The sequence below is a fragment of the Lathamus discolor genome, chromosome W (assembly GCF_037157495.1).
Source record: "Lathamus discolor isolate bLatDis1 chromosome W, bLatDis1.hap1, whole genome shotgun sequence".
Taxonomy (NCBI): Eukaryota; Metazoa; Chordata; class Aves; order Psittaciformes; family Psittacidae; genus Lathamus; species Lathamus discolor.
In genome coordinates, this window is record NC_088908.1 from 33,463,676 (window position 1) to 33,476,145 (window position 12,470).

At 43.0% G+C, this 12,470-nt stretch overlaps 1 protein-coding gene across 1 annotated transcript; it reads left to right on the forward strand.

Moving 5' to 3' along the window:
* Positions 1 to 797: 797 nt before the first annotated feature.
* Positions 798 to 11,783, forward strand: LOC136004222 (protein NYNRIN-like). The gene is given in 3 exon segments (XM_065660525.1): positions 798 to 867; positions 5,705 to 7,375; positions 7,378 to 11,783. Coding segments are annotated over 3 exon segments (3,597 nt in total). The 3' UTR covers positions 9,234 to 11,783.
* Positions 11,784 to 12,470: the final 687 nt, after the last annotated feature.

Here is a 12,470-nt window from a genome sequence, read left to right on the forward strand (position 1 = left end):
TGGCCATACCAGTGAGGAACAAATCATGGCAACATGCTGGGGCTTGGCCTATGCTTACAGGGCCTTGCTCAACACTACCCAGCACCTTCAAAAGGAAAAAAATGTCCCTGGATCTGAGGGCAAAGCAACAGGCAATGTAGCTACCCCAGCTCCAAGCACAGCAGCTACACCACACCCAGCAACAAGTACAGTCCCTACACAAGCCACAGTGATAATCACTGCAGCTAAACCAGGACCAATTTGTACCAATTTCGGTTGCCCCTGTATGCAAGAGGAAAAGCGAAAAAGAGGCAAGAAAGATGAAGGAAGATGAAGAAATAATGTACTCACCACCCGGTCCAGCATCTGATCAGGAGTCATCAAAACATGATGAAGAACAAGAAGAAGAGGTGACTTCATGACCTCGGACCTCAACCGAGCTACGGAATATGTGAAAAGATTTTACCCGTCAACCAGGGGAGCATATCATCACCTGGTTGCTCTGATGCTGGGACAATGGGGCCGATGGTGACGAACTAGAAGGTAGTGAAGCCAAGCAGCTGGAATCGCTTGCTAGAGAAGGGGGAATTGACAAAGCAATTGCAAGAGAGAAAAAGTCCCTCAGTCTTTGGAGGCGGCTCTTGGCAGCTGTGAAAGAAAGGTTTCCATACAAGGACGATGTTATGAGTCGTTCGGCCAAGTGGACTACTTTAGACAAAGGCATCCAGTCAGTGAGGTAATCGGCCATCGTAGAGATGATCTATCTATCACATCAAGCCGAATAACGGGGACATACCCATAGATCCAGATTAAGTCGAATGTACATGACCCATGTGGAGAAAAATTACACGGAATGCACCATCATCATATGCCCATTCATTGTCAACAGTAACCTGGAATGACATAGTACCACTAACAGTGGATGAAATGATTCATAAACTCCAAGAGTTCAAAGACAATCTCACCCCTTCCATCATCTCAGCTGTGGAAAAATGTCCCAGGACCTCAAACAACTGAGAGATGATCTATATGATCTATCCAGCTCCTCACGTGTACCAGCACACATCTCAGATATTAACAAAAGGCATCCTGCTGCTCAAGAGAGAAGATACAGGAGGTATACGCCACGGGCCACCCTATGGTTTTACCTGCGGGATCACGGAGAAGACATGACGAAGTGGGATGGAACACTGTCGTGGTTTAAACCAATCCACACAGGTCGTCCACTCACCCCCCCCCCCGACCCTCCCCACTCCCGGAGGGATGGGGAGGAAAATCAGGAGAATGTAACTCCCACGGGTTGAGATAAGAACAGCCCAGTAACTAAGGTATAACACAAACCACTGCTGCTACCACAAATGATAATATTGATAAGAGAAAATAACAAGAGGATACGATACCACTGCCGAACGAGTTCGACCCCCCCGAAGAGCCAGAGCCTGCCCCTTCCGGGCAAGTGGATAAAGCTGCTAAAATTGAGTTGGCCAGAATAAACATTACCTAGCAACAATTAAAAACAATCGGTATTATCAGCTCTCTGCCCAGGCTGGAAGTCAAAACACAGAGCTTGCACCAGTTACTAAGAAGGAGCAAAACGGCTCCTGGTAAACCCAGGACAAACACCTACCTCAGCTTTGGAGAAATGGGTGCGTGAATTGAAGAGGAGAACAAGGGTCAAGGCTGATCATCCCATAAAAGCTGAGGCTTAAGTCTCTGGTGAGCAGGTTTCCAGATGGAGTGGAAGAGCTGATTTTACTTCAGCTCCTGTGATAAAGACTAATCCAGTGTCAAAAAATGTAAGTGACCAATGTGATGACTATTAGAGGGGCCCTGCCTCCAGCCACGTGGAGGTAGAGAACAATCATATTTACTGGACTTTGTGGATCAGATGGCCTGGCACATAAGTCTCACAAAAGTATAAGGCTCTAGTAGATACCGGGGCAGTGTACCCTGATGGCATCAAGCTGTCAAGGGGTGGAACTTATCTATATTTCTGCAGTGACAGGAGGATTCCAAGAGTTGACTGTACTGGAGGCTGAAATCAGCCTGACTGAGAGGAAATGGCAAAAGCACCCCATTGTGACTGGTCCAGAGGCTCCATGCATCCTCAGCATAGACTACCTCAGGAGAGGGTACTTCAAAGACCCAAAAGGGTACCAATGGTCTTTTGGTATTGCTGCTTTGGATACAGAGGAAATTGAGCAGTTGTCCACCTTGCCTGGTCTCTCAGAGGATCCTTCTGTTGTGGGGTTGCTGAAGGATGAAGAACAACAAGTGCCAATTGCGACCACAACAGTGCACCAGCGGCAGTATCACACCAAGTAGGACTCCCTGATTCCCATCCATAAGCTGATCCGCAGACTGGAGAGTCAGGGAGTGATCAGTAGGACCCACTCACCCTTTCAGTTGCTGAGGTGAGTAGCTCGAGAGAGGACGCCTTCAACAGTGGAGTGGGGCAGAGATCAGCATCCAGGAGCCTCAACTCAGAGCGGCAAGAGCTACCGAGGAAGCCTCAAGTCCTCAACAGGACCTGCCCAGGAGCCGGCAGCTCAGCTGACACGAGCAGCTGACTCACAGGAGCAGCAGCACCATTTCTGAGTGGTTAAAAACCTGCCCCAGGGAGCAAGAGCGACCAGGATGCGCGGTGAACAGAGTGGGTGGAGGTAGTTTGTGCAGGCAGGCAATCGGGATGGTGAGCACACGTCATATGACCAGGGCCCGGTCTGGGAGCTCTGCTCTGGCTTCCCCAGCGGTGGCCAGCCTAGGCACCCAGACAGAGCAGATGACAGGGGAGGCTGCAGCGCAGAGCTCGGAGTGTAGAGGGTGCCTGCACTGGTCATGTTGTTGGAAAACAGCAAAATTTTGTATAATAAACTTGAAATTTATAAATTAGTAGTAAAGTTTTATATATATATTACAGAATGTTATAGCTTTATAACTTTATAATTTTGTATAACTTTATAATTTTGTATCACGGCGGTTTTAATGTTGCAATATATCACAGCTGTCTTGTATCCAATGTTACAAAACATAGCATAACCGAATATGGTAATAGGTGTATAAAAGAATTTAGAAAAGTATGTACTGGAGACTATACCCAAGTAGAACCTGTGTATATGATAGCCAGAAGAGCATACCAGAAAGAAGATAAGAAAATGCTAACGTCCACACAAGGATTGGAATATACTCAAATAAGGGAAAGGTGAAAAGGACAACCTGAGGAAGACTTCTTACTTCATCTGAGGAAGACTCTTACTTCACCGGAACGACCACCAGACGACCACCAGAGGGGGCCGCGCAAGCGCAGAAGAGGCTGATGTCGTAATAGATGGATGTGGCAATCCCTAATGCATATGTATCAGTTAAATGTTGTAACCTATGATGAATATGTATTAACTGTGAAACTTTTAGGGTATAAATTGTGGACGCGATGTGACGAGGTTGAAGCCAGATTTGGGTGCGTACCCCTGGTTTCCCAGCGCTGCAATAAAGCACCTCATATAACCATTCCGGTGGTTATGTGTTTGTTCTTACGCTAACAGTTTGGCGACCCAGATGGGACCTCGCGGGCATTGCTGAGGCGGATCGCGTTTCGATCCCGCTCCAGCCGGCACCGAGAGATTCTCGGGGAGCTATCGACCGCGACCGACCTCTGCTGCTCACGACGGACCTCTGATACGGTAAGAAAGGTGCTTTATTTAAGTTACAGAACCAGTTTCTAGTAAAAGTATGGTGTATTGACCTTTGGTAAAGTCTGGTAAAAGCCTGCCTGTTATACGCAGCGAAAAACTGCGCTTGGCTGGGCTAGTAGTAAAGCCTGCCTGTTAGACGCGGTGAAAGCTGCGCTTGGTTGGGGCTAGAGAGCTCTCGGGGTAAAAGCCTAGGCGCCGTCCGTTAGACAGTAGCGAAAGCTCTGCAGGTTCGGCAAACGTGGTATTGGTATTGGTATTTGTGCTGCAGCTATCTGTATAAAGTTCTGTAATATAGTGTGTGTATAAAAGGGGTTTGTTTTGGGAAATCACCTTGTGGTGGTGGAGTTATCTCTGAAAAACAAATTTCTCAGTGTGTGTGTGTGTGTGTGTGTGAGAAGGGTTTGCCTAGAAATTACCTTATAATTACAAGATGCCGCCAATTCCTAAATCGTCTCCGTTAGGCTGTATTTTAAGCCACTGGAAGGAGGGTGGATTTGGGCAGAGTATGCGGAAAAGCAAACTAATTGATTATTGCAATGTATGGTGGACGAAATATGAATTAGAAGATCAGGAAAAATGGCCTGAAAATGGAACCTTACAATATAATACTATTTTGCAGTTGATGTTATATTGTAAAAGGGAAGGAAAATGGGATGAAGTACCGTATGTGGATCTTTTCTTTACCTTAAGAAACAATGATAAATGGCAAAAATCTTGTGGAATAATGGTTGTTAAAACAAGCAATGCTGAAAAATGCAGGGAGTGTGCTGGAGAAAAGGAATGTGTGAAATGCCTTGCCATGAGAAATAGTCGGCGACATCAAAGGGACGAGGAAGATCCTGGTTTGTTAGTAGCTCCGCTAGTGATAAATGAGGAAAGGGGGGAGGGGGAGGAAAGTGATAGCGATCTCGAGAGTGAAGAAGAGTGTGAAAATGGAGGAGGTCGAGAGAGAAATTCCCCTGTCACCCCAGTCTCATACAGAACTCGCCGAAGGGGAGGGCGAGGAGGAAACACACAGCTTCAAGCAGCTAAAGCAGCTAGTGCGGTCCTTGCCCCTTTAAGACAGGGAGTTGGAGTTGAAGGACCAGTGTATGTTAAAATACCTTTTTCTCCTGGGGATTTGGTTATATGGAAACAATCGGCGGGAACTTATAGAGAAAATCCGGATAGGGTAGCTCGAGTGATGAAAATGATCATGAAAACTCAAAACCCAGACTGGGATGATATACAAGTGCTTCTAGATACCCTTATGGATTCAACAGAAAAGGAAATGGTGTTGCGAAGTGCTCGGGAAAGGGTTCGGGAAGATATAAGACAGGGAATAGTTGGGGGAAACACAGATCAAAACTTCCCGATGGAAGATCCAATGTGGGATTATAACACACAAGAGGGAATGAGAAATTTACGGAGATACCAGGACTGGGTAGTTTTTGGAGTGCAACATGCTATGCCCAAAACAATAAACTGGTCAAAATTATATAATGTTAGGCAAGAAAAGGCGGAATCACCCTCTGCCTTTTTAGAGAGACTAAAAGAAACAGCAAAGAAATATACGGACTTAGATGTGGAAACGGAACAGGCTAAAGCACAATTAGCCTTGATTTTCCTGGGACAGTCTCAAGATGATATTAGGAAGAAACTGCAAAAACTGGAAGGGGCAGATTTGCGAGACCTGGACAGGCTGTTAGAAGTGGCCTGGAAGGTGTATAATAATCGAGAAAAAGAAAGCTCTCGGAGACAACAACAAAATTTACTGGCAATAATGCAGGGAAGGGAGCCAGGATTTTCTAACCTTAGAGGAAGAGGACGAGGAAATATGCGAGGACGAGGCAGAGGATTCTATAATCCAAGGGTAGGAATGAGCACAGAAAGAATAGGATATAACCAATGTGCATTTTGCAAGCAGGAAGGACATTGGAAAAATGAATGTCCAACCAGGGTGGGGCAGTTCATGCCAACAAGAAATCCTTTTGCAGAATCTGATATGGCTAAGACAATGGTGCTGGGGGAGTTTGTCAATCAAAGCTGACTAGGCCAAGTAGAAAATAAAGAACCCCTTGTAAAAATCCAACTAGGAGAGGAAGAAATAAAATTTTTAATAGATACTGGAGCCACCTATTCAGTTTTGAATGATTTGCACGGAAAAATAGGAAAGAAAGCTACAACAATTGTGGGGGCCACAGGGAAAGAAGAAGTGCGGCCATTCTTACAACCCCTAAATCTACGATTTCAAGGAAAAGAATTGACACACGAATTTTTGTATGTGCCTGAATGTCCCGTTCCTCTATTAGGACGGGACTTATTGAGTAAACTGGATGCTACGATTGTTTTTGAAAATGGTGAATTGATAATGCAAATCCCTGAATCTAAAACAGGACAGATTTTAGTCCTTAAAGACAAACCTATTCCACAAATCCCAAAGGAGGTGGAACAGGCTGTAATACCAACAGTTTGGGAAACAGAAATCCCAGGAAAATCAAAAGCAGCTCAACCAATAATAGTGGAGTTAAAAGACGGGGCTAGACCAGTAAGGGTTAAACAATACCCATTGAAGCTAGAAGCAAGATATGGGATCATAAAAACGATTGAGAAATTCTTAAAATATAACATTTTAGAAGAATGCGAATCAGAATATAACACGCCAATTTTCCCAATAAAGAAACCAAACGGTGAGTATAGATTGGTGCAAGATTTGAGGGCAATAAATGAAATAACAAAAGATATCCACCCGGTGGTGGCAAACCCATATACACTGCTAACATCTGTGAAGGAAAAATATAAATGGTTTACTGTGATTGATTTAAAAGATGCCTTCTTCTGCATTCCCCTTGACAAAAGTAGCAGGAAACTGTTTGCATTTGAATGGGAAAATCCACAGAATGGACGGAAAACACAACTGACATGGACCAGACTTCCACAAGGATTCAAAAACAGTCCGACCCTATTTGGAAACCAACTAGCCAAAGAATTGGAAACATGGACTACCCAAGGAAAGATACAGGTACCGAGATCACAATACCTTTTGTTACAATATGTAGACGACATTTTTATTGCAACAGAACAAAGATCTCTGTGCATAAGAGTGACAATTGAAATTCTGAATCAGCTAGGCTTGAACGGTTATAAAGTCTCAAAAGAAAAGGCACAAATTGCATGCATGACTGTGTTGTATCTGGGATGTGAAATTTCACAAGGACAACGAAAGCTGGGAATAAATCGCATAGAGGCAATCTGTGCTATCCCAGAACCACGAAACTTGCATGAGCTAAGAATATTTTTGGGTATGACAGGGTGGTGCAGACTATGGATAATGGACTATGGACTAATTGCCAAACCCCTGTATGAGGCCCAAAAATCACATGCCTTTGTTTGGGAAAAACAACAGAAAGAAGCCTTCCAGAAATTGAAGGAAGCACTGACAAAATCTCCAGCATTGGGACTCCCAGATTTGACAAAAGATTTCCAATTATTTGTCCACGAGCGACAAAAATTGGCACTGGGGGTACTAACTCAGAAACTTGGGAGCTGGAAAAGACCAGTGGGATATTTCTCAAAACAACTGGATCCAGTGAGTGCAGGATGGCCCTCATGCTTGCGAGCAGTAGCAGCAACTGTCATTTTAATTCAAGAAGCTAGGAAATTAACTTTGGGAAAACACATTGATGTATTTGTGCCACATATGGTAACCACTGTTTTGGAACAAAAAGGGGGCATTGGTTGTCCCCTAGCCGGATGATGAAATATCAGGCAATCCTAATGGAACAGGATGATATAAGCTTGAAAACTACTAACCTGTTAAACCCAGCAGCTTTTCTAGGAACAGACCTAGAAGAAGGAACCCTTGAACATGATTGTGTAGAAATCATTGAACATACATATGCAACCAGAGCAGACTTGAAGGATGCACCTCTAGAACAACCGGACTGGGAACTCTTTACAGATGGCAGCAGTTTTGTAGAGAACGGGACACGATACGCAGGATATGCTGTGACAACTCAGCAAAAGGTAATCGAAGCCAAAGCATTAACTCCGGGAACGTCAGCCCAAAGAGCAGAATTGATAGCTCTTACAAGAGCATTGGAGCTGAGCAACGACAAAAAGGTAAATATATGGACAGACTCAAAATATGCATTTGGTGTAGTACATATTCATGGAGCATTATGGAAAGAACGAGGACTTTTGTCTTCACAAGGGACTAACATAAAATATCAGAAAGAAATCTTAGAATTAATAATTGCTGTGCAAAGACCTAAACAAGTAGCCATCATGCATTGCAAGGCACATCAAGGAGGAACTTCAAAGGTATCTGAAGGAAATACACTAGCAGATCGAACAGCTCGCCAAGTAGCCCGGGAGGTGTGGAATATGATGGCTTTAATACCTCTGAAGGTAAGCCCACTCCACACCTATCTTTCACAAAGCCCTAACTATTCAACAGAAGATGAAAAATTGGCAGGACTCTTAAAGGCCCAAAAGAATTCTGAAGGGTGGTATGTAACAACAACAGGACAAGTAATAGTGCCACCTGCAATAATGCGAAAGATTCTACAAACGGAACATCAAAAATGTCATTGGGGTGCAGAAGCATTGGTAACTTATCTAAAACGAGGAATAATTTCCACACAGATGTTAACTATGGCAAAATCAGTGGGATCAAAATGTGAAATCTGTTTGAAAAACAATCCAGTAGTAAAAAGACAAATTGAGATGGGAAGAATTAGGATAGGAATGGAACCAGGAGATTATTGGCAGGTTGATTTTGCAGAACTACCAAAGGTACAAGGGTACAAATATCTATTAGTAGGGGTTGACACTTTTTCTGGATGGCCAGAGGCCTTTCCCTGTCGCACCAATCAGGCAAAAGAAGTAGTGAAATGGTTGCTTAGAGAAATCATCCCGCGATTTGGAGTCCCTTTAGGCATATCATCAGACAGGGGTCCGCATTTTATTGCAACCGTAGTACAAGAAATTAGTAAACTATTAGGAATATCATGGAACCTACACACTCCTTGGAGGCCCCAGTCTAGTGGACAGGTAGAAAAGATGAACCAAACAATAAAAAGACAAATCAGTAAAATATGTCAAGAGGCCAAAATAAAGTGGCCACAAGCATTGCCTATAGCTCTGCTACGAATCAGAATAAAACCCAGGAGCAAAATGTCAGTAAGCCCCTATGAAATCCTTTATGGAAAGCCATATGAGGCACCGGAACCCAACCCGAATACCCATATTAAAGGGAATCAGGATGTTTATAATTATGTGCTGTCTCTTGGTAGAACCTTAACTCGACTGCGGAGCACTTTGGTGTGGAATAGGCCACTATCTCTGGAAAATCCAGCACATGACATCCAACCAGGAGACCAAGTATATGTCCGGAACTGGAATGAAGAACCATTAAAAGAACGGTGGGACGGACCATATCAAGTATTGTTGACTACATTCACAGCAGTAAAGGTAGAAGGAATAGATTCTTGGATACATTATACACGAGTAAAGAAAGTTCCAAGAGTTTGGGAAACACAGGTACTAGGCCCTACCAAGCTAAAACTGAAATGCCAATAAAATGTCTGGGTTTTGCTATAAAACTTTGATTATCATTTGTTCATTAGCACAGCTAACAACTGTTCATATTCTGGCAACTCCTCAAAAGGATGTTTTGACACAACTTAAAACAGGACGCCATTCTGATTTGCAAGTTCACAGATACCATTCTGACAGGACCAACGCCAACAAAGAAAGTTTAGAAAAAGATAAATGGTCTTATAAAATTGGATCTGCAATTGGCCACAACAAAATTGAGGCTATGAGAAAACGGACTAGGAGATCAATAAATTCGACGCAGGTAATCCAATCATATCATCGAAATCCTGAGGAAAATTTAATGATAGGTCTGATTGAAGACTTTGCAAAAATGAAAAACACAAGTAAAATAACAGCATGTTTGCCAATACCCAAAGCGGCAGGAGAGCCAATTGAATGGGGAATAATAACGTTCTCACTTTCAGAAATTAATGGAACAATTACTTGTCAGGAGAAAGAGGTGATGAAAAATGTGACGGTGACAGAACATCGAGAAGAAGGTGTTTTTGGAGAACCTGCAGTTTTGGTACTAAGGCCAGTCTGTGAAAGATATCAAAATGCTCAATTTATCTCTATAAGAGGTGAATGGGGAAAGTGTGTCTATGAGAAAGAAATTAAGATAACCAGACAGGAAAAGGTATGGGAATGCGAAAAAACAAATAGTTTGAAACAAAACTGGAACACGGTTTGGTCAATGAGCATTTTGCAGAAATTCCAGTATATTGGTAACATGTCTTGGTGCCTTAGATGGACAGGAAAACAAAATATAACAGGACATGTAGACATCAATAATTTACTGTCCATAAATAGGGTCAGTCAGGATGTCATCAAAAATGTACCCTGGTGGAATTGTACCAAAATTTTAGATTGTGACACTGACCCTGAAGAAATCACAATACCGCCAGTCAAGATTGCTTTAATGGCAGGCTGTGCGTGCCGAGGACTGAAAATTGGAGGAAAAATAATACATGTCCCTGTTGACAATATAGACTGTAAATATTCCACAGTACGTAGTATGGGGCATTTTGTTTGGGCAGCAAGTGATGGAACCTGGACTACCCACCTATCCATGGAAGGTCCAGCTAAAGAAATTACTTTAGGATTGCCAACTCTTTGTCCAATTTGGAAAAAGTCACCATTCAAAGGCAAATTAGAGACCCTGCAAATTCGAACAAAACGAGATATAGAAGATGATGAAGACATTTGGCAGGAGCCCTCAACAGGAGTCAAAATAGGGTGGGCTTTTGAATCCCTATTTGCCCAAGTGGCCGCATATCGAAACAGAGAAATGATTGACAACCTGTTTGGGCAAACAAAAAGGCTAGCCAGAATAACAAAGAAAGGATTCAGAGATTTGAATTTACAATTGCAGGCAACAACCAAAATGACCTTGCAGAACAGAATGGCACTAGACATGTTGTTACTTAAGGAACATGGTGTTTGTGGATATTTAAAAGATAGAGTAGATCACTGCTGTATTCACATTCCTAATGTGACTGCAGATATAGAACATGACATTTCCCAACTAAACAACATTGAACGAGAAATAGAAAAAGAAAAGGAATATATTGAACAAAATTGGGTTGGAACACTGTTTGATGGTTTGGGCCTTCACCTCACGGGATGGATTCGTTCCCTTGTGCAGACCGTAATTATGGTACTAATTGTATTTCTGATGATCTACTTAATGTATCTGTGTATCCGAAAGGAAATAGCCAGAAACAACGCATGGACTCATCGAATTATAGGAGCAGTGACCAGAGACCACTCAAAATATCTGACACCTCCTCCTACTTATCAGGAAACAGCCACCTAAAAGAATGAAAATACTTACTTAAATAAGTGAAGTATTTTCAAAGGGGGGAAATGTTGGAAAACAGCAAAATTTTGTATAATAAACTTGAAATTTATAAATTAGTAGTAAAGTTTTATATATATATTACAGAATGTTATAGCTTTATAACTTTATAATTTTGTATAACTTTATAATTTTGTATCACGGTGGTTTTAATGTTGCAATATATCACAGCTGTCTTGTATCCAATGTTACAAAACATAGCATAACCGAATATGGTAATAGGTGTATAAAAGAATTTAGAAAAGTATGTACTGGAGACTATACCCAAGTAGAACCTGTGTATATGATAGCCAGAAGAGCATACCAGAAAGAAGATAAGAAAATGCTAACGTCCACACAAGGATTGGAATATACTCAAATAAGGGAAAGGTGAAAAGGACAACCTGAGGAAGACTTCTTACTTCATCTGAGGAAGACTCTTACTTCACCGGAACGACCACCAGACGACCACCAGAGGGGGCCGCGCAAGCGCAGAAGAGGCTGATGTCGTAATAGATGGATGTGGCAATCCCTAATGCATATGTATCAGTTAAATGTTGTAACCTATGATGAATATGTATTAACTGTGAAACTTTTAGGGTATAAATTGTGGACGCGATGTGACGAGGTTGAAGCCAGATTTGGGTGCGTACCCCTGGTTTCCCAGCGCTGCAATAAAGCACCTCATATAACCATTCCGGTGGTTATGTGTTTGTTCTTACGCTAACAATGTGAGAGAAAGGTGCACAGTGGGCAGGGCTGCACTCGGTGCTCCCTGATGGAGCTGAGAGGAAGCAGGGCTTCTTGCTCCAGCTCCAAACTGTGAAGGGGCCTCAAGCTTCCCCTCGAGCTCATGAAAGAAGGAGGCCGTTATCCCAGGAAAATGGGAATTAGTGACAAAGAAAAATAACAAAAGAAGGAGGAAAAGGACAATTAAAAGCAAAGGGCTTCCTCCTAAATCTGTTGTCCCCATGCAGAACCCCTTTGCTGTCCTGCGGGAGACTAAGGAGGAAACGCACTTGCACCACAAACAGCCGGATTATGCACAGGTAAAGATCTCTACTGGTGCTACAAAGAAAAAGCGATGGGTCGTAGTAATAGGAGACTCTACTTTGAAAGGAACAGAAGCACTTGTCTGTCGGCCTGACCCCGTCTCGAGGGAGGTATGCTGCCTACCAGGGGCACGGATCAGGGATGTTACAGAGAGGCTACCTGCTCTAGTAAGTTCCACGGACTATTACCCACTCCGGGTAATTCATATGGGTGCTAGGGATATAGATAGTAGTAGACTTGGGACCATAAAGAAAGACTACAGAGCCCTGGGAGAGGTGGCTAGGGGCTCTGGAGCTCAGATAGTCTTTTTGTCAATTCTCCAGGACACA